The sequence below is a fragment of the Dendropsophus ebraccatus genome, chromosome 6 (genome assembly GCF_027789765.1).
Source record: "Dendropsophus ebraccatus isolate aDenEbr1 chromosome 6, aDenEbr1.pat, whole genome shotgun sequence".
Taxonomy (NCBI): Eukaryota; Metazoa; Chordata; class Amphibia; order Anura; family Hylidae; genus Dendropsophus; species Dendropsophus ebraccatus.
Genome location: NC_091459.1, coordinates 8,242,486 through 8,265,841, shown reverse-complemented (window position 1 = coordinate 8,265,841; position 23,356 = coordinate 8,242,486). Strand labels below are relative to the sequence as shown.

The 23,356-nt window shown below is 43.9% G+C and overlaps 1 protein-coding gene across 3 annotated transcripts in view; it reads left to right on the top strand.

Moving 5' to 3' along the window:
- DIS3L2 (DIS3 like 3'-5' exoribonuclease 2) overlaps positions 1-23,356 on the top strand; it is a 152,022-nt gene that overhangs the window by 8,697 nt on the left and 119,969 nt on the right. The window contains exons 2-6 of one of the 3 annotated variants that reach the window (XM_069974450.1): positions 9-578; positions 3,826-3,984; positions 5,438-5,568; positions 10,764-10,817; positions 14,493-14,594. In XM_069974450.1, coding sequence (XP_069830551.1) covers positions 29-578; positions 3,826-3,984; positions 5,438-5,568; positions 10,764-10,817; positions 14,493-14,594 — 996 coding nt within the window. In that variant the 5' untranslated portion in view covers positions 9-28. Of the gene's footprint in view, positions 1-8; positions 579-2,327; positions 2,525-3,825; positions 3,985-5,437; positions 5,569-10,763; positions 10,818-14,492; positions 14,595-23,356 lie in introns of those variants that run through there. The other 2 variants (XM_069974451.1, XM_069974452.1) reach the window with 2 other exon arrangements.

Genomic DNA, 23,356 nt, shown 5'->3' with positions numbered 1-23,356 from the left:
CCTGAAAGTTGGTGTTTAAAGGCACAATATGGAGCATTCAAAAGCCAATCATGGCCAGCCTGCAAAAGAAGGCTCAAACTGGACAGGGGTCCAACAAAAAAATGCATATGCTAGACTGGTCCAGCAGCATCACAGCGGGCGCTTTAAATTCTACTTGAACTACATAGCACAGAAGTTGCAGCTGGAGGAAGCCGGTCACGGGGACCCGGTCTGTGACAAAGACTCCGCTGTTGAAGGCCCTTACGACTGTTTTGGTAGAAACAGCTTGTATTCTAATACGGTCTCCTCCTATGAACGAAGTAGTAACTCAAGGTTTGAGAATGGACTTGTTGCCGGAGACCCCGATAGGAAAGGTGACTTAGAGACTTATCGTATTGGCAAACAAGGCAATGAAGAGCGAGATTTTGGCCCAAAGGAGAAAGCGTCTTGTCATGGTAGAGCTAATCTACTCGGTGAAAACCTTCAGTCTCCCAAAGGCAACTGTGACCTGGAGAGTAGAAGGGAGTACCAGGCCGAGAAGCGGGTGCCAAAGTCTCTGACTTGTTCGAAAGGTGTCTCAAAGGAAGTGTTTTCTGAAGGTACGACTTCAGTGCTAATGTGTGTTTACGTGATTGGTTCACCACCTTTGGTTGGCAGTATGGTAATGTTTGTGGATGGGGTCACTTAGAAAGGATCCATGCTTGGCTTAAGTTTTTCTGTAAAAGCGTTGCCTACAAGTGAGCCCCTGGTTTTGGGGTGTCCGCTCCTAAGCAGTAGTGTATGCTTCTAGACTTCTTAAACTGTTGGCTGAAGCGAAGAGCTGTATTTTCTGTAAACTTGAGTAGTTATATTTTGGGTTCAGTTATTTACTGTAAGCATGTGTGTCCTCCTTATAACTTAACCTTTTTGCTGCCAAGGGGATTTGGACAATTTGCATCTCTGGTAGCCAGGGCAGTAGTTGTATATGTTTTCAGAAAGTGTCATCTGGCACACGTGCCGGGCCGGGATGAAGCACTGGAGGTGGGATAGCCTGCACCTAGTGAAAGGAAACCCCTGCCTCTATAAAGCAGCTCCATTGATTCTAATGAAGCCATGTCAAAGGGGAGGGGGATTTGTCACACTGGGGGTGGGCCAGCCCACCTCCAGTGCTTTATCCCAGGATGGGGCTTGGTAATAGACTGGCGCCATGTGCGTTATTTGGGTAACAGCTGCTCATTGACATTTGACTATCTATGCACAGCATAAATATCTACCAATCAGCATCTGGAGGGAGGGGTGTGGCAAAAATCCTATTCTCCTGCATATTAGGAGAACGACTGAACAGAATCTTCTAATACGCCGGTCTGTTCAGCATTTCTGTATGCTGCCCTCATTTAAGGCAGGATAAACCTAGTGACAGATTCCCTTTAAACTGACATCCATATCTGCCCTCAGTTTTTTTTTTTATTGCTGGCTGCACGTGGCGCCCTCTTTACACAGGATGTGTGGCGTGCAATGCTAAAGCTAAAAGCCTGCTTTAAAACCTGATCAGCTAAGGATTGGGCATTTTCCTGTCCTTAGCTGATCAGTGACTCTTTTTAAATGGGCCGATTATCATCTGCAGGAACATTTCTAGCAACTCGTTGCAGATCAGCCTGTGTGAAAGGCCCCCGTCTGCAGAAAGCATCCTGCTCTTTAAGGACGGCCCTCAGGTCATTGAGGTTCTGGGGTACAGAGTTATGAGCCTCTACATGGCAACTTTGCTGATCCTATAGGCCTTTCATGAGTTTTGGGGCTGGAGAAAGTGCAGGTCACTCAATGTGAGGTCTCCAGTGGCAGTTTCTGAATGATGCAACCTCGATCGGGCGGCCGGGGCTGCGGGGGGGCGATCGGGGCTGCGGGCGGGGGGGGGGCTGCGGGCGGGGGGGGGGGCTGCCGGGGCTGCGGGGGGGGTGATCGGGCTGCGGGGGGGGGCTGCCGGGGCTGCGGGCGAGGGGGGGGAGATCGGGGCTGCGGGGGGGCGATCGGGGCTGCGGGGGGTCGATCGGCCAGCCGGGGGGGCGATCGGGCGGCCGGGGCTGCGGGCGGCTGGCTGGAGCATATACTTCACCTGGTCCCCGCTCCGGCTTGCTGAAGACATCGGGAACCGCCGGAGCCGGGATCAGGTGAAGTATCAGCTCCGGCGGCCGGGGGGTTAATGGGGCGGGCTGCAGACAAACTCGCAGCAGGGATGTACATGTGTTTGTCTGCCATTAAAAGCATAGGGCCGGGATCTGCAGCGAGTCTCGCTGCAAAAACGCAGCATGGAGACTCGCTGCAGACCCGCCAAGTGGGTTTGTAACCTAAAGGAGATGTCCGGTGAACATTTTTATTAATCAGTAGACTGCGTCACGTAGGCGGGGCTTCACGGCAGTTAGACTCTTTACCCACCCGTGAGATGGAGCCCAACTGTCACTGTCCATATGAGGTGGAGCCCAACTGACATTTTGCACCGCCTAGGTGCCACTGCCCAGCGATAGTGAAGCGATTTTAGAGCAGAAAGGAGACCTAGATGAGTGTTATACAGGTATATACTGATTGTGGATGCTGCAGAGAATTACACAGTAAGGGGGAACTATCACTTTAAGGCCCTTTTATACGGGCCAACTATCTGCCTGTGTAATGCCTGGTTATATTGGAAGCTCGGTGGATTAGCGCTGTTTCCTTGCAGCTCTGGGATCACATCCCATTACGGCACCATCTGCAAGGAGTCTGTATGTTGTCAGTGTTTCTGTGTGGGTTTCCCCGGATACTCTGCTTTCCTTACACTACAAAACTTGTTTCTCAATTACTAGTTGGCCGCACATCTTTCTGTGTGAAAGTGAATGGGTTACATGAAGGCGCCTTGTAGTGGTTCCTTCACACAGCCAGGTTTTTTATTGCAATTAACTAAAAGCCAGAATGTGTTTTGAAAAGTGGAGAAATTTCAGTCTTTCTTTCTTTTATTACTAATCGTTCATGTATAATCAGTTTCTGGCTTTGGCTTCAATTGTAATTAACCTAACACTGAACAACCCCCAAAGGTTCTGCAAATGAGTGCCTGTGTTAATCATTGCTTGTTTGTGGCGTAAATCAGGCTGTTAAAGGGGTTATCCAGCGCTACAAAAACATGGCCACTTTTGCCCCTCTGTCTCCAGTTCAGGTTTGGTTTGCAATTAAGCTCCATTTACTTCAATGGAACGGAGTTTGAAACTCCACCCAATCTGGAGACAATAGAGGGGGGGAAAGTGGCCATGTTTTTGTAGCGCCCCCCGCCACAGTATAGGGGTCTCCTGATAAGACCACCATTACATGTCAGGCGTTTCGCTGCCTAACAGAGCTCCCTGACTGCAGCTTTTCCCCAAGTGTCGGCAAAAAATCATTAGGCCGACAGTTATTAAAGTTATTGGCAACGCTTAAAGGAGTACTTTGGTGAAAATCTTCTTTCAAATCAACTGGTTTCAGAAAGTTATGTATTTGTAACTTCTATTTTAAGATCAAGTCTTCCAATACTTATCAGTTCCTGGCAGGTGGCAGCAGAGAACACTGTCAGACTGGAGAGAATACACCACTTCCTGCAGGACATACAGCAGCTAAGTGCTAGAAGACTGGAGATTTTTTTTAAAAATAGAAGCAAACTTCAAATCTATATAACTTTCTGGAACCAGATTTGAATGAAAAAAAATTCTCTGGAGTACCCCTTTTAATCTACCAAAAGATGGAGGTCAGGAGAATCCCCATTCAGCATGTATTAGTAAAATGAAAACCTAAGAATTGTGATATTGATACTTACACTAAGTGCTAGATGTACACAATATTCATTGGTTTGCTTTTGGTTTGTGACTTCAGGTGGTGACAGGAGAGGATTTTCCAGGATAAGAAACAAGTCAGAGTGTGCCAGCTCCCCCCCAAGTGTCGATAAGAAGCGTCCGCTTTCAGAGTCTCACGGTGACAGCATGTCGAACTCTCAAACCTCAGGCAGCCCGTTACAGACTGGGACAGCAAGAGGTATCTACAGATTCGTCATGGTTTCTATAGGTTTTGTTTAAATTGATGAATGTCGTGGTGGCAACACTGTACCTCCTAGTTGTACCACCTAGCACACACCCCAAACCCTGAGCACGGTTTACAAGCAGGAGTATAAAAGTATACTGCAACAAAAAATTGCCATCAAAACTTTCAATAGCACATGATATTGTTACACTGCAGCATAGTATGAACTGGAACCTCTATATAGTAGGCAAATGAGGCATACAACCTGGGTCAGGGGGGCAGAGGCAAGAAACACAACCCAACTACTGTACATGCATAACGTTTGTAAAAGTGCACCCCGATACCTTTTTCATGACACACATTGACCAAGCCCTGCGTACAGTAAAATAACTACATAGTTATATAGTTGCAGCAGTGCTAGTCCATGGGGAACAGACCTGATCAAATTTTGGTAAAAGTTTCCTACTTAAATAACGTAACCTTTACAAGGGGACAGAAGTATTGACTAAGGCAACCCAGCCCGTCGGGGTAGGAGAGGTCTTGCCTTTCCAGTGGAGTACAATTTTCCTTGCACAGGAGTCAATGAGGCGGGGCTTGGCCTGCCAATTTGTGGTGCAGCATAGAAGGGTGACGATAAAGGAAGATGGGGGGAGAGGCGCTGCAGACCTGAATACCGCCTCCAGCAGACCCCATGAACAGCCATGCAATGAGGAGCACTAGAGAACTGTACACGCGGTTTGGGAGGCATGTCTGGCAGCGCAGATTTGTTTTAAATTGTCACAAAGACCAATTCAGTTTCTGGAAGTGTGCATTGGTTGAAGGTCTTCACTATTCTCCTAACCAGGAAGACACTTTTGAGAATAGTGTGTGTGTGGGTGGGGCTCTTCGGTTCTGTACTGTTAGTCATGGTAATCTACGCTCTGGTGCACTGTTAGGAGCACTGCTGCGTCATCTGACCACCCCGCTCCATTGATCATTAGAAGGAGCGCAGCGGTGCTCCGGAGCAGAGTTTACCCTGACTAACTGCACGGAAACAGCGCCAAAAAGGAAGGTAACACACCTTTCTGCTCAGCGTCTCCAGCACTATAAGGGGCTATCAGCAGGTTAGAGGTTCACCTTTAAACATTCCTAAGGAGTTGATGGGTGGAGGGGATCAGTATGAGGGCTGTGTTTCTGCTCCAGTGAACCATATTGCCCAATTCACACTACTTGGAAGATTAAAGTTGGTCAGTAAATAAAATTACGTCTTATAGATTAACTTCTCTATTTTTATATGGAGAAATGAAATTGGTTCATTATTCGGAGGTTTATTGTAGTGTTCACTAGTGAGAACTTCCTGATTTCCCCCCTCAGTCCCCAGACACATGCACACATGAAGCTGAGTATCCCTCCTCTATTGTACAGGCCCACACTTCAATGATTCCATTATTTACTGGTACCATTACTTGTTACATATCTTGTTCTATAGGTGCAAATCGCAGCTCTGGTGCCACACCGAATGATAAGAAATACAACAAGACAAGGAAAAGAAACATCTTTGAAGCCTACCTGTCAAGCGAAGAGGTTTCCGCAGGGCTGAAGAGAGGAGAACTCATTCAGGTCTGTAAAGGATAGGAAATCGGCTCACTTATAAGTACCCTGCATGCCTAGCACTGCGTTCCTGCCTCCGTTAGACACCACCCTCTGTACTACGTGCATTCGTTCTTGCCCTCTAGCTTTTGTCAGTTTTGAAGGTAAATAGAACATAAGGGTAGTATCTCTGCAGGTGTGGCTTTGGCTTATGTATGTACCCTTGAAGCGAATTCTTTTTTTAAAAAAATTGATCGGTACAGATGTGGGGATACTGGTGGCCACCTTGTTCCCATGCTTGGCACTGCTCTCTTCCCAGGCAGGCCCGCCACCCCCAGTGTTGCGATATCTCCTCCCCTTTATAGCACACTTCCATTGATTCTAATGGAGCAGTGTCAGAGGGGGAGGTTTCATAACATTGGGGGCCGGCGCTCTGGGTAGGGCTGGTGCTCTGGAAAAGACTGCACCAATCAAAGGAACCGGGGAGAAATTCAAAAATCTGAGCTGATTGGTTGCTGAGGGCAGTTTACACCAGATTCCGTTTTACAGGGTTAAATCTGGGCCATGCTGTTTTGGTCAGTGATGTTAGACGCAGTGCTGGTTTTGGCTTCGGTATAAATAGTGACTAAAGGTGCAGTTAGGCTCAGTAACAAAGCTCTGATCTAACCTATTACACCTCTTATACTGATCTAACTTATTACCACCTCTGAATACTGTAAATGAGCGCCTCTGTGCTTGTTTACTGGACCTATTACATGGCCCGATAATCGTTTAGCAAGGGCTGCATGGTCATCATTACCAATGTCCTTTCCCAAACCATATACATTACCTATTCATGCTCCAGGGCTCCTCTTGTTCTCTTTTTCCTCCCTGGTCCTGTGCAATGGGTTATGTCTACTGTTTGTAGAATAGTCAGCTGCCAGCCACCCATCACTATTACGCGTGGTTGGCGTCCAATTTTAACTCAGCCGATGGTAGTCTCTATGATACTGAGTGATAATCAGGTGGATTTGGCTGGTTATCGCTCAGTGTAATAGAGCCTTAAACCTACATTAGGTTTAGCATAAATTACCTGCTCGGCGGCGCAGGTATAGTGAGGCTCCCGACTACGGGGCCGCTGTGGAGCACTGATCGGCTGAGCGGGACCGGAGCCGAGAGCCTTACTGCAGCCGCGCCGCCGAGCAGGTAATGTATGATCTCGTCGTGGGGATGGAGGATGACGGGGATGCAGGCTGCAGGCACCAGGGATTTAAAGCACGTACTCACAGCAGGATTGACATCCCATGTGCTATCATAGGGGTGAATGATACTCGATCCGCAGCTGATCTCTGCGAATCCGCAGAAGTGAGATCCGCTGCGGATACGGTGGGTGTGAAGTCACCCTTAGTGTGAAAGAGTCCTAGGAAATGCAGGAAACATTATAAAGCTTAAAGATGTCCAGGCAAAAGGCTATTAACAGGATAGGGGAAAGTAAGATTGACCCCTGTACACCCCCCCCCCACACACACACACACACACACACACACACACACACACACACACACACACACACACACACACACACACACACACACACACACACACACACACACACACACACACACACACACACACACACACAAAAAATGATCTCTGTATCTGACCCCTGCTTCTATGTTATGAATAGAGCCGCAGAGACTGCACATGACCCGCGTCTCTAGTCATTCCTATGGATTGACAGACTACTAAACCAGTAAGGCATTTTACTCCAGCACCTCCATAGGAATGAATAGAGCTGTGGGTCACGTGCCGTATCCACAGGTCTATTCAGAACACAGAAGCCAGGCCCAATACAGAGATTGGCGGGGTTTCCAGAGGTTGGACCCCCTGGGAAAAAGGTTAGGGGGGAAAAGTTTATTTTTGTCCAAACAACTTTAAAGAAAAAGTCAGGCGGAAATGTTTAAGTATTGTATTGCCCCCGCAAAAGTTTTACAAATCCCCAATATACACTTATTACGGGAAACTCTGATTGATTACGGGAAACTCTGATTGATAAAGTGCTTTTCTCCCTGCACTTACTACTGCATCAAGGCTTCACTTCCTGGGTTACATGGTGATGTCACGACTCCCAGAGCTGTGGCTGATGGAGAGCATGATAGGCTACTGGAGGGACACCGAGCATCCCTCTGCCGTGTCCCCCTGCCATCATCCTCTTCAGCAGCCACAGCCCGCACAGCTCTGGGGGTCGGGTCCTGACATCACCATATTATCCAGGAAGTGAAGCCTTGATGCAGTAGTAAGTGCAGAGAAAAGAAGCACTTTATAAGCATTCTGCTGTGAGAATGTAGTCCATTGGCTTGTAAGACCTTTGATATCTTGCTGCTGTGGTCTTAAAAAGACTGTAAATGGCAGGTCCCCCTCTTGGTAACGGCCTGATCTGGCTGTCTCTTCCTGTGATGGGACAGAGCAATGATTGGCTGTGCAGACTGTCACTGAGCAGGGACCTGGAGATTGTGCCTTGGTTTTACAAGCCTATAGACTGCATTCTCTGCTGTGAGAAAGCAGTGTCATTGGTATGTGTGTGTATAAAATATATATAATAATATTTTTTGTTGTACTACTACTTTGCAACACATCTTTTCTTGGTGAGCCATATATTGTAGAAAGCAAGTGTTCTTGAAAGCTGATGCTGTGCTGCTGTGCAGTAGCAATTCAATTTAGCCCCAAGTTTGCATTGTAAGTGAATCCAGCTATTTGACATGCCGACCCTCTAGTCCTCACTGGACAGACCTCCACTCAACGCCACCCCATCCCTCTACACTAAAACATCTGTTCTTTGCAGATGGGAAATGCAACTCTTTCCAAATATGAGATCACCGCGTGAAATGAGCAACATGGTAAATAGGTTTTCTCTTTGGTTTGGAGGATATTGGACCCATCTGCTTTGATATATAAATTTGAAGTGTGTTAATTGGCTGTTTAAAGAGGAGATGAAAATACATTTTACTGTTACTGTTAAACAGCTTTGTGATGGAGAGCTCGGTGTCTGCTACAGTATTCACAATCTTACAGGCTTGTGGGAGTATAAAGTAGTTCACCAAAAAAAAATTATTTAAAAACTGGTGCCAGAAATTTGTAATTTAATTCTATAAAAAAAAAAAAAAACTCCAGTCTTCAAGTACTTATCAGCTGCTGTATGTCTTGCAGGAAGTGGTGGATTTCCAGTCTGACAGTGCTCTCTGTTGCCAGGAGCAAATCCCCATAGAAAACCTCTCCTGCTCTGGACAGTTCCTGACATGGACAGAGGTGGCAGCAGAGAGCACTGTCAGATTGGAAAGAATCCACTTTCTGCAGGACATACAGCAGCTGATAAGTACTGGAGTGGAGGTTTTTTTTTTCCCTCTTGCTGGGATCAATTTTGAAAAATCTTTTTTTGATGAACTACCCCCTTTTTGCACTATACACACTGCCTACCTATGATAGTGTGTGTGTATTTTATTTGTTTAGTTTTTTTGTTTGTTTTTTTTTGTTTTTGTTCGTGCAACTTGGTGTTGGCTACCCCGTGTATCTGCAGTGTTGTGTGGATGTGAGAAGTGTTTGGACGCCTTCTGGGTGTACTCTGTATTTTGTATTACAGCATGTTGATTTTTAGTGGCCTGGAGCCCACAAATCTGCTCAAAGACCAAATCTAGTAAGTCAAACAAGCAGCTGCAGGCATGTGGTCTGTCAAATCTTGGGCGAACTTCTGTTTGCTGTCTTGGAAACTCTGAACCCGCAGATGGGTTGAAGTGAAACATGTGTCAGACAGCCAGGATAAAATAACCACTCTAGGAATATGGTGGGAACGCTGCACCTGAATCTTTTTTTTTTTTTTATTTTTTTTTTATTTTTTTTAAACATGATCTCATAGTTCAATAGCCTAAATAAGAGACTACTTCTGGATGCGCATGTTTTGGTTTTACTGAAATCTTTTCCTTTTATACTTCTCATTCCATCATATACTTATATATCTTTTTTTTTTTTTTTTTCTGCTATTAGCAGAAATGAGGGGGATTTACTTGGCAAAATGCACTAAAATTCTCCGGATAACATGTTGTGCACCTTTTAGAATTGTAATTACTATAATATGGGCAGTCCAGACAGCCACAGAGACCGCCCGTGTAAAATATAATTTGGTGAGACTTCTCCTCCTTTTAAATGGGGAATTACGGCAATTAGGCCCCCTGCACACTTCTGTGGCCGTTCTGTCGGGAAACTGGTTGATCACGAAGCCTTTCAGGAGGCTTTGATAAAGTGTTTACTGAAGAGGAAAAAAATACTTTTGCAGCGGGGCTCCCAGCTGCTTTCTCCCTCTGTGCACGAGTGACATCACTTGGGCACCTCAGTGCTGGGGGAGACGGCGGCCTCTTGTGACTGGGGGCATAATGGTGTTTCCAGCCAGAATAGTGGTTGATGGGGCTGGGAGCCAATGGCATGAAGGGCGAGTGTCTGCACCTGGCGGCACTTGCCCTTGTGCTGTTGGCCCAGACTGGCAAGCCATGCATCTGGAATTCCAGACAGTGTCCGAATGCTCATCACAAGCTGTCCAGAATCCTGGATAGGAAATGGTCTATAATTCCCAGGCTTATTTTCCGGCACAGAGACCCTTCTGAAAAAATCCTTAATGGTGTCCAATTGGTGCCTACGGGTCGAGAAATCTGGATAAATTTTTCTGCAGTGGGACATGGGCCTAAATGTTGCATTTGCATCTTCAACGTCTATTCCCTGATTTAAGGTCTAAAGTGTGTTTTATGTGCCGAATGTTTGCTTTCTATGTCCATTTTAAAATGGCTTCCTATATGCCACTACTGTGCCAGTATAATTTAGTTGAATAATTAAAAAAAAAAAAAAAAAAATCACCACTGTATAGTCGTAGTGGTTCTGGTTTGTGGCACTGTAATAATGGTATGTTCATACTGAGCAGATCAAGAGGAATTCCACCCTGGAATCCTGCCTTCCTCCGTGTCAGTGTCTCTATGGGAGGGCTCGCGCTTCCGCCCCTTTTCGCGCAAAGAATTTACATGTCCATAATTTGAGCGGAAAGTGACAGAAGCGGAGGTGCGCTACCATAGAGACACAGACACTGAAGCAGGTGCAATTCCACCTAAGTCTTGCAATTCTATTCAGCTTGTCTAGTCGTACAGTTAAGAACCTGTTGCGTTGTCTTGCATAACATTTTTAAAAATCTTTTTTTCTTTTTTCTCTAGGGCGCACTCAGGATTAATCCTAAGAAATTCCATGAAGCGTTCCTGCCATCACCGGTAAGAATGCAATGGTCCCTTCTTAGAACTTTTTTGACTACGTTCAGCCTGTGCAGGTGGTTATAGTTATAATTACATATAAAATTTAGATACTAGCAGATCCTGGCACTACTTTGTTACATGTGCTCACAGCGCTTGGTGAAGCAGCTGACTTGGGACCACCACTTAGTGTAACTGGACTCTTTTTCATCTATCCCAGCTGAGATGTCTTCATTTTCCACCGAATTAAGCTAATCTCCCTTGAAGCAATTTCGCCATCTATTTCTGCTCTGTTTCGGTAGCCAATTTACAGTGTTTGTTCAGATATAAAGCACAAGACCTATTTAATTGACATGTCTAATTTAAACAAGATAGCATCGCTGGTTCCCACAGAACCCTTCACCGAGGTTTCATATTCAGGAGCAAAGAAGCCGAGGACTTTTATAAGGACAGTGGGTATTGCATTTAGGTCTGATTTCCTTCTATCGTACTCTACCAGTGAAGGGGAACGGGGTGTTAGACCAAATGTTACTGGAGAGGGATGGTGACGCTGACTGATAAAGGACTCCCCACCTTTGTTTGTCTTTACCATCTCTTATGTACTGTATCTTTACTGTTACTGGGCTGTCTGTTAAACTTCCAGGTCTAACACTTTCAGAACTGCGAGGGGGGGGCTGAACATGTGCAAAAACCTGTTCCCCGCGGTGGCCCTCTCCCTGATAAACAGGCCTGCAGTCTTTCTGCATCAAGTCATGGGAGGCAGCAGATCCAGCTGCTGCAGCTCTCGTCCCAATCTGATTGTTTCTGCTTTCCAGAGTCTCAAGGAACATTCTGTTTCGGACACTCACTGAAACGGTCTTTTACTTGTCGTCTAACGCACTTGAACGCTGTGCTTCCATGACTGACCACAGCAAAGTGCCAGAATCCGTCCATTTACTGTTGAAAATACCTGGTGATGTAATGGATTTGTAGACCTGCTTACCTAATAAAGCACTTACTGTACTGTTTCCTCTTCTGTATATGGCCTCAATGACACTGACACGCTTACCCTCAGCCCTCCAGCTGTTGCAAAACTACAATTCCCATCATGCTTGGACAGCCGAAGGCTGTCCAGGCATGATGAGTTGTAGTTTTGCAACAGCTGGAGGGCCTAAGGTTCCCCATCCCTGGTTTAAATCAAGTTTTTATGTTTAACATATTAAATTTAGTCTTTTTCTATCAATTTATTAAAATTCTGATTTATCTTCTAAGTTTTCATTCTCATCACTGGGGCTAAAACTAAGCTGAGACTTCCTGTTGTCTGTGGTGATAAGAGGAGGCTGCAGTAAAGTGACCTGTACAGCATTGCAGCGTCATGCGACACCAGTAGACAGACGATAGCAGCTCCCTTAACAGGTCACAGAGCGCTCAGTAATGTTTCACATGGATCTCAAGGGGACACAGTCTGTCTATTGCCGTCTATGTCCATGAGTCTTGCTGTAAAGCATGTCACTAAATGCTGTTAAAAATTCTAGTCAGAAAATAGAAACAGATTAGAATAAAAGAACAAGTTTTACTATCTGACTAAGTGATACATTCCCTTAATCACTTACAACTACAGTATTATGCAGAAAGAGTGGCCAGCTTGCTTTACCAATCACTGTGCAGATGAATATATCAGGAAGAAGCCCCTATCAATTTTTTATGTATTCCCCCCCCCCCCCCGTTGCTTTTTGTGGCACTGGTACTAGAGAAATTTGTTTCTTCTAGCGTTTGCCAATGCTTCTGTGTACCCTGGCCTGCAAGCTGTTTACACCAAACACTTCACAACAACTGCTTGGTGCCCCCCCCCCTTAATCAACCAGAGCAAAAATAAGCAATATTTACGTTCAGAATATTGAGGTTATGTATTGTAGAAACATTTAGTTTTTCATGCCATAGAGTAACAAAGAAGCACTTTGGTCAGATCATTGAGATTTGGGAATGGGGTGGGGGGGTGGGTCAGTGTCACATTTTTTTTAATTTTTTTTTTTTTTTTTTTTTTTTTTTTCTGCTCAAGCTCTTATATCTGCCCTTAAGAAAGGAGTTCAGCGGCAGGAGCGTCCATAGACTAACAGCAGGGTTACACAACCGATCGCAAGCCTGTGTGCAAACTGACTGCTTTGTGAAGAAGCCTGACGCTATTGTATACAACAGCCTCAGCTTGGAGACTAGTCTATGCTAGCCTTAGATAGGACAACATAAGCCTACTCACCAGAACAATATAAGTTATACATAATTCTGTTCAGCTGATCCAGAGATCTCCTTCTAAACAACATGGACAATAGGTAGTCCTCTCCATTATGTGCATGAGCCCGGTAGTCCTGGATATTCATGAGAAGCAGAAACCTCCTGTGATCCTCCCAGCATTACAAAGCAGCTCCAGTGTTGCAGATAAACCTGCCAGGGACTTGTTTACATCAGCCGTCTCAGAAGGGAGGGGGAGACTGAGAAAAGCTCACACGAAAATTTGTGTGGTCAGCAGAAAGCGCCAGCTGAGACCTGGAGGAAGGAGACTGAATACATAAGTGTGTACATTTTTTTTTTTTTTTTTTTTTTTTTTTTTGTCTTGCTATGTGCAACAAATGAAATTTATGTTTGAGTTGAATACCCCTTTTAAGGCATTTACTGATCATCCCCGCTCAAGAAGCGATCTGCTGATTGTGCTGGGTCCCACCACTCGGCAGTCAGCTGATTTTGGTGGAGAAAGAACTAGAGAGCCTGTTGTGAGGGGCCAGGGTTTTTATTTTGTTCTTGGAATGGGTCGCGGTAAACGTAAGGGTGATGACCACTTCTGTTCTTCAGATGCCACTTGGAGCACAGTAGGACAGCCCTACAAAATTAGCATCTTTGGCATTACTGCATTCAGAAATGCTGAACAGATCAGTGTATTACTTGTATAATTCTGTTCAGCCATTCTAATATGCAGGAGAATAGGGTTATTGCCACGCCCTTCCCCCCGCCCTTCAGCTGCTTGTTGACATCTATCCATGCTGTGTATAGGCAGTTAACTAACTGCCAATAAGCCACTGGTGGGTGGGGTTTCTGCTTCTCATGGATATCAGGACTACTGGGCTCATGCACATAATGGAGAGGACTACTTTTTGTCCATGTAATTCAGGAGGAGATCTCTGAAACAGCTGTTTTAGAACAATAGAAGTGATTTGTCACTAGTTTATACTACACTGAGATACTGTCAGCATGTTTAGGCTGTCCTGAGTATTGATGAACCTGGAGGCTTGAGAATTTTGTATCTGCATTGTAATGTGTGTATATTGGGGAGCAGAAGTAATTATAGTTATGTAGTTTTATCAATGTCTGCCATGTTCAACAGCAATTTAAATACATAAAAAAGACAGGATTCTTTTTTTTTTTTTTTTTTTAACATCTGGCCACATGGCATCAACTTAATCATATTTCATGTTCTCCATTCTGAAGTAATATAGAGATGCTCAAATTTAACACTTTTTAATTCACTTCTGTATTTTTTCTATCACTTTATTTAAAATGGATTTAGCAGGCTGTGTGGGGAAGGCTCTGTTTTCATATTTTAAATTATGTAGTTTGCTAATGGCCGTCATTGCATTGGACACATAGCAGCCCCTCTACTATACATGAGAAAATGGTGGTTTGTGCATTTGGTTGTACTGTCCTTTTAAACTTTTATATTCATTTTAGGATGGTCTGAGGGACATTTTTATTGATGGTGTGGTCTCCAGGAATAGAGCTCTAAATGGCGATATTGTGATTGTGAAACTGCTTCCACGTGAGCAATGGAAGGTAAGTACTGTCCATACTAAAACTTTCCTGAAAATAAAATTTTCGAACAATATATACTGGTGACTGACCTACAGCTGTGATCTGTGCCAGTATAATTCAAAATAGTAAGTTAAGTGTATTGTATTCTGTCTGGTATATTATTCTTCCCCCATGCATTATAGAATCGACTTAGAGGTCCCCCCCCCCCCCCCACACACACAGAATCTAAAGGCCCTATTCCACGGGCTGACTGACAGGAGCAACCGAGCGCTATTAGTGCTCGCTTGCTCTTCGTTCCCCGCTTGCTGCTGTCACCATTACACGCGGCGGCGGGTGAGTCCGGGGAGCTGCGGAGGGGCTTCCCGGGGGATCGCTGATCGTCCGGGCAGCCCATAGGATACAGCAGCGTCTGCTGCCGACGCTCCTATTCCACGGAGAGACGGCAGCAGGTCGTTGCTGTATCAGTCGTTTGTTTTTCAGCATGTTTGAAAGACAAACGACGCAACGATCAGCCGACATCAATGTCAGCTGAATGTTGCTGACAATTAACGGGCGATAATCGTTATGTGGAATAGGGCCTTTACTACTGTTATATAAACTAGCATGCCCCAAAAACACAACTTTTGATGTGTCCTTCCATTCCTGAGATGCAAGGTTTTTTTTTAAATTTTTCCTTGACAAATATGTTTATAGATGGGCATGAACTTAAAGGGGCAGTGTCATCAGAAAATGACTTATTGTATAACGATTTCTCGCTCATCTCTTAATCGTTTGCTGTGTTTACACGGTACGATTATTGCTCAAATGCGATCGCTATTGCGAAAATTCAAACGATCGTTCCGTGTAAATGCAGCATTTCACAGGACAATTATCATGCGGAAAATCGTTGTTCAAATTTAAATGATCAGTCTGTGTAATTGCAGGCAGTGATCGATAAATCGTTCATGTGTGGTTTATCATTTATTTAGATCTTACCCTAAAATCATTGTTAATCTTTTGTTGCAATTTTTCCTCTTCAAATCCATTCCTGGCTTTGGCTTCAAATCTTTGGCAGATAATCTGTGTAAATGGACCCTTACATGGTCCAATTAGTAATGTTAACGAGTCCTGGCTCGGGTTCATTCTTTGGGCAGTCGGTGGAATCTGCCTGACCATAGAATTGAGTCTGTGGCACAGACGGACAATAAAGCTGGAGCGAGTGGCGCAATCTGACGCAAGTCCTCCACGTGTTTTCTTGTGTGCACATACCCTAAGGTAATGTGTGGGTTTTTTTTTTATTTTTTTTGAAAGGGGTGATTAACTTTTTTCATAATGGGATGGATGATCAATCAATGCAATATGTACTGCATTGATCTCTATGAGCAATCAAGGTATTTCCAAGATATCCTCTAGAGCAGTGTTTCTCAACTCCAGTCCTCAAGACCCACCAACAGGTCATGTTTTGAAGATTTCACAGGTGATCTAATTAGTCAGTGCACCAGTAACTGCCACAGGTGTTCGTTTTATGGGATATCTGCAAAACATGACCTGTTGGTGGGTCTTGAGGACTGGAGTTGAGAGAAACACTGCTCTAGAGGACATCTTTGCAATACTTTGATTGCTCATAGAGATCAATGCAGTACATGTATATTGCATTGATTGGTCATTCATCTCAGTACTCCAGTACTGTCTCGAGCAGGCTGAAGCAATCACCAATGTCAGGCAGTTCGAGAGCCTTGCAGACATCACTTCGGCTCCCTGCCATCTTGCTGCAGGAAGGGAATTTGGACCACTGAGCACCCATTTAGTATGCCAATGCTATTTATAGAGATGGCATCAAGGACTGCTCCATGTAAGCTGCTGCCAGGTATAGAGGTCTTGCATTATGAGCCCTCTTACCGACACAATGATGTAACTGTGTCATGGTGACTTAGGGGGTTAATTCTGTCCTTAAGAATTCAAGGGGGGTGGGTTCATAAAATACTGGGGAGACTAAAACTTATCAGGAAGGGACAGAGAAGAGAATTTATAAACTTTTGATTTAATGGTAAAGTATCACAATACCTGGCATTGCATGAAAGTCAAGAAAACAATGGAGTTCTCTCAAGGAGTGTTCAGCAGATAACTATAGAACATATTCTGCTCGGAAATCTTGCAATGAATTCTCGGAGTCAAAGCATTGATATGGGATGATGTGGGCTGCCAGTGTTCCAGATATACCATGCCTCGCAGAGCATTATTCTTTAATACTATGACAAGTTATTCTTATGACCTGGGAAAAAATGTATTTAGCGAATTAGAGTCTAGCCTATGCTAGAGGGGCGTATTATAGGAACAGGGTCACTCTCCTAATGGCGAAAATAACGCCAAACATATTATGCCATTTGGCTTAGGATGGTCAGAGAATACACCAGACGCTCTGAGGCCGCATTCACACGTTCCGTGTTCTGTAACGGACTTCTCCCCCGCCCAAGCAGCACCTGTGATAAGATGCTGGGAGCGGGGGAACTGTATACTTGTGCACTGCGCTATAATGAATCAGCTGCGCGGCTGTCATTACAGCGCGGTGCATAGGCATACAGTTCCCCCGCTCCCAGCATCTTATCACAGATGCTACCCAGGCGGGGAAGTCCCGTTGCAGGCATTTCATGTCAGTGTTCCATGTGTGAATGCGGCCTGAGACTTAATTTTTGAGAAATTTTTCCCGCATCTCGGCAGTGGTTTGTGACTGCTGTGTATACTTCCATAAATCGATCAAAAAGCATCCTTTTTTTTTTTTTTTTTTTTTTTCCCTACACAAATGTGATCATCCTTGTTTTTATGTATGCACATTTTTTTTTTTTTAAATATATATTTTACAATGGGAAAAACTTATCAAACAGGATTAGCATAAATCCATCCGTCTTATCTGTTTTAAAAAAAAAAAAAAAAAAGGTAAATCCCAAAGATTAGAATTGAGGCCAAAATGTTTAAGAGTTTTTTTGTCTGGAGGAAACTGGGCGCTGCCAGTCACCTGCCACATGCCATCCCTGCAGTAAAATATTGTGGTTCGTCGTGTTTTTGGAGTGCCTTTTTAATTGCCGGGACAGGGAGGCTGTTACACTAGACACCTGTAGCTTTCTCACCCTACAAGCCGTAGTTGTGGCTAATAAAGTTAAAATTTTATGAATGGTAGCTTGCCCAGGCATGATGGAAACTGTAGTTTTGCAGTGGCTGGAGGACTGAAGGCTCCCCATCCCTGATCTAAAGGTTCAAACTGTGGACCCAGGAGGGCGTCTAGCACAAAGTTTAGGTAGCAGGTGGGAACATTGACTCCCTTTTTAGAGGGATTAAAGGGGTTATCCACATTCGAAAAACATAACCCCTTTAATTCAGACAGCTGCTATATTGAACCGGAGATAGGAGGTCCTTTCTGTCGGTGCGGTCACTGGGCATCAGGGAAAATTTGGTTTGTGGGTGATATATGGAAAGAGCAAAGTTTGTGCTATTAAGTAGAATAATGCAGTGGATTTCTCTCATTTATTGAAACAAACTATAGCCCCACCGATCTCCATCAGCCGTTCCCTGGTGAGCTGCTGCATTGTCCTCCATGAAGTCTGGTGTGCTGAGATGCTGTTCACATCCCTGGGGTCTATCTTGAGCTTTCATTATGCATGTATATATATTGTATATCTCATGTCTGAGGCAGCTCTGGTGCTCGAATCTTTCCAATGATGACGCATTTGTAGGCAACCTCTGACGTCTCAGGAGTATTTATACAATACAGGTGAAAATAGATTAGTATCAGATTCACTTATACCGAATTCTCGAGACACTGCAGGGCTTAAATGCACCCAGAAACAAATCTGGACAACTTTAATCTAACTCTCTCTCCGCACCTTCACGACAGCACTGCTTTTCCTGTCCCTCAGGGCAAGAGTTAACACAAGAGGTTAAAAACCTCTCCCTTTCCCACTGTAACCAGTGCTTTTCCTGTCCCTGTAAGGGCAGGCACAGGTAGAGTTCCATCGTGAAGATGAGGATGACTTCTCTGGCCGAGATAGAAAGCCTCTCCTACCCAGGAGAGTTCCTATGGCAATCCACATGAAAACATCTCCTGTCTCGGCCAGAGATGTCAGCAGAGAGCACTGTCAGACTAAAAATAAAACATTTCATGCAGGACATACAGCAGCTTATAAGTATGGGAAAACTTGGGATTCTTATTTAAATAGAAGTAAATTACAAATCCATTCACTTCAATAGAACGGAGTTGCAAAACCTGCACTCTAACTGAAGACAAGAGCGGTGCTGTCTCTGGGAGAAAAAGGCCAAGTTTTTCTAACATTGGATAACCCCTTTAAGAGCAGTGAGTGTTCTGATGTTTTCTTATCTCTGGGGTCTCTCTCTATACTTAATATTACATGTATTTCACCAGTACCTTGACCATTACTCTTTACGTAGTGAAACCCAAAAACCCAATTGGATTATTTCATCCTATTCTTTCCTTTTATCTTATCACATATCCTGACGGGAAGTATTAGGAAGCATTTGTGAAGAGTGACAGTAAGAGCGCACGCCTCCATTTTCTGGAGCCCTGATCGTATGTCACTTTGACGTGGTCATATATTTTTCCCATGGGCTGTTCCCCATCTATGCTAGATAAGAGCGGCCACCACACCTTCCTGAGACAAAGGAAAGGCAGGGACGGGATGATTTCCTTCAAAGGGACATACAGGCACCAGACCCTTTTTTCTTTCGTAGAATTTGACAGGAAAAGTTTTTTTAGTTTTTTTTTTTTTTTTTTTTCATTCTCATGGCATTGTCCTATTGCCCTTGATCATAATCTGTGGTTTCTCATCAGTCATTATGTATACGCTGTATCCACTCTGTCCCTATGTACCGTTCCAGCTGCGTCTAAGCATCTGCTTAGGAGTCCCTTGTCTTGTTAGTTTAATGTTCATTGTGCAACTAAGGGCGCTATTACACGGGACTATAATGCGAAAAATCGTTACATCGTTCTGTGTAATTGCAGGCAACGATTGAAAAATCATTTGTTTAGATCTGAACCTACAATTATCGTTAGTCGTTCGCTATAGTTCCACATTCGTTTGCTGTAGTTCCTCATTTTTTCACTAATCGTTCAGTGTAATTGCACATTGTTTGTTTTTCCCCAGGGTTCTGAAGGGGTTAACTATCATCGTAATGATCGTAGAAACGATCTTAACTAATGGCCATTCTGTTTAGTGGTCCGTTACAGGAAGCGATAATTTGTCCAAACTATCGATTAACTATTTTGAAGTATCAATTTTTATTTTATAACTATCAGCGTTTAGATGAATAAATCGTTAGAAAAATCGTTATTGCGATTGTTTTTAAGATCGCTTAAGCCCATCTCAAAATAGCGTGAATCTTTGAAAGACTGTTTACACGAAACGATCTGCAAATTTTTAGCGAAGTATTAGCGAACTATTTGAGAACATGTTAAAAGATCACTTTTTTTTTTTTTTGTTCGCAGCTTGATCGTTCGCTGTGTTTACACGAGTCGAATGATTGTTCCATGTAAACGCACCATAATATTGTGAACAATTTCAGGTCAAGAATAAACTCTCGGTTGCGATTATCGTTATTTGTTAAAAATCGCTCTGTGTAATAGGACCCGAAGTGCAATAGAATAGATAATAATCCTAATCCCTCGTCCTCTTAATTCTCCTAATTCTCCTATCTGTATCCCCTGTATGTCTGAGACTCTCCACGATGCTGTCACCATTATATAGTTATGTACAGCTTCCGTCCCTCTGTGCGTTGCCGCCTTATATCGTTGTTATACTTCTCTTATTTGTAATGTATTGAAATTCCATTAAATGTGTGTTGCCCTTGAGATTCCTGGGTGTAGAGTTTCACTAGTTCTTCCTTTGCGGTAATATCCCTGTTGCTACCCCCAGTTTATCTGGTCACTCAGCAGGTGTCACGTTTAAAGTTACACCATGCGAGCCAATCTATTAGCAGGGTTCTCTCCATGCCAACTCTGCCTGGGTGTAAAAGTTTTCTGGAGGTCTTATGTTTTCCTGCTACTTGGGATAATAGAGATTGCAACATGTCCTTTAAACTCTGGCATGCTGCCATACTCCGGGGTACTGTTTTCTGTGTACCAAAGAAGGACTGTGCAATGTAGCAATACAAAGGTTTTGCCTCAAGTTGTATGAAAATCACATTTATTGTTTTGAAGGGGTTATCCAGGCTTAGAAAAACATGGCCACTTTTTTTTTTTTTTTTCTTAAAAATATCTCCACTCTTGTCGCTAATATGTTCTATTGCACAGGAGGCGCTGAAGAGGATGCTATGTCACTTACCTCCCGGTGCCGTTACTAGTGTACTCCTCCGTCTAATTAGACTGTTAGGAGCACTGCCCCGCCCCCATAGTGCTGATCCAGCTCACTCCATTGATTATTGTATAAAGGCAAGGGCTGGATCAGCGCTATGGGGGCGGGGCAGTGCTCCTAACAGTGCCAAGGATGAAGGAAGACCTAGCTTCATCATATCTGTATGTCTGGAGTACCCCTCTAAGAAACACTTGATGTACCACGGGTGCAATAGTTCTGGCCTACTTTTTTGCTGTATGTTTTAAGCCGTGCAATAACGCGTCTTACCATACCCCCCCCCCCCCCTCACTTCAGAGAAGGTCTTCCCGACCTTAGACCACTTTAGTGCCCACCCCCAGTCTGTTTTTCTTCAGACTGCCTCCTTCCCGACCCATGGTGTACCAATCTGGTAAAAACACAGTGGCAGCCTAGTAAAACCAGAGTGAGCCTTTTTATTGCTCTTCTCAACCCAATGGTACTAACCTGCTCCCGCCCAGATCTGGAGCACCGTTTATTTATTTTTATGCTCTGGGACTGATGGTGTCCATTGCCCCTGGGGTATTAATGAGTGAGGGATAATGTTGGCGCAAAAAAATGTAATAGAACGCCCCTCTGTGACCACCTAAAAGGAGAAAAAAATCTGGTTATTGATAAATCTGGTTATTGATTAAGACACTGGAATCTAAAAAAAATTAAATAAAAACTAAAGTTAATTTTTCCCTGCTGTTCTAGCATCCTGTGGCTAGTGCATGTGGTACATCTGCGCATCTGCTAGCTGAGGCAGTTATCATAGCAGCGAATCGCACCCACAAAGTGATGAAAGGCTGTGTTCCCACTCTGTGGTGCCCTCATTCCAGCAATCTATACATATAACTCCACCTGTGGGGACTTAGTAACTTAACCAGTTGGGACATTGTCATACAAACAATGGCTGGAAACAGATTCCCTTTAACCCCTTAAGGACAGAGCCTGAAATGGCCTTAATGACAGAGACAAATTTTATGAATATGACCAGTGTCACTTTAGTCATTAATAACTTCGGGATGCTTTTACCTATCCGGCTGATTCTGAGATTGTTTTCTCGTGACATATTGTACTTTACATTTCTGGTAAATTGGAGTCGATACTCATAACAAATCTTTATGAAAAAAACCCAAATAAGGTGAAAAAATGTGAAAAAATGCATTTTTCCAACTTTGAAACTTCTTTGCGTATACAGAAAGTGGTTATACCACATAAATTATATATTAAATAGCATTAGCAACATGTCTACTTTATGTTGGCGGCATTTATTAAACTATCTTTCATTTTTTTTAGACGATAGGAAGCTTAAAACATTAGCAGCAAATTTCCAAATTTTCAGTAAAATTTCAAAATCAGATATTTTTAGGGACCTGTTCAGGTTTAAAGTGTATTTGAGGGGCCTGTATGTTAGAAAGCCCCACAAAGCACCCCATTTCAGAAACTGCACCCCCCAAACTCTGCAAAAGCACATCCAGAAAGTGTTTAAACCCTTTAGGGGAGTCACAGAAATAAAAGCCAAGTGTGTAAGGAATTTGAAAATTTTAATTTTCTGTGCAGAGATTTTATTGTAATCCAATATTTTTCATAATTATAAACCTATTACCAGAGAAATGCACCCCAATAATTATTGCCCCGTTTCTGCAGTTTATAGAAATACCCCATATGTGGCCCTATTGCGCTATTTGACGCAACCACAAGCCTCAGATATAAGGGAGCGCCTAGTGAATTTCAACGCCTCCGTTATATTTGGTCATTTTTGACTGTACCACTTCAGGTTGGCAGAGGCTCTGGGGTGTCAAAACCTAAAAAACACCCCTAAAGGGACACCATTTAGAAAACTACACCCCTCAAGGAATGTAACAAGGGGTGCGGTGAGGATCTGGACCCCACAGGTGCTTCACAGATTTTCCGAACAATATGGCGTGAAAAAAGAAAAATTTATTTTTTACACTAAAACGTTGTTCTAGCCTTCAATTTTTCATTTTCTTAAAGGGATAAGAGGCAAAAAAAGACAAAAAATGTGTAGCGCAGTTTCTCCCGAGTACAGAAATACCCCACATGTGGCGATAGAGTGCCAAGGGGGCGCAGGACGAGCCTCCAAAGGGAAGGAGCGCCAATTGGCTTTTGGAAGCTGAATTTCACTGAAAAGGATTTCAAGGGCCATGTCGCATTTACAGAGCCCTCGTGCTGCCAAAACACTGGAAACCCCCCACAAGTGATTCCATTCTGGAAACTACACCCCTCAAGGAATCTAACAAGGGGTGCAGTGAGCATATGGACCCCACTGGTGACTGGCACAAATGTGGAACAATGTGACGTGAAAGGGAAAAATTTCATTTTTTCACTTTCATGGCACAAATGTGCCCGTCATCAAGGGGTCCATATCCTCACTGCACCCCTTGTTAGATTCCTTGAGGGGTGCAGTTTCCAGAATGGGGTCAC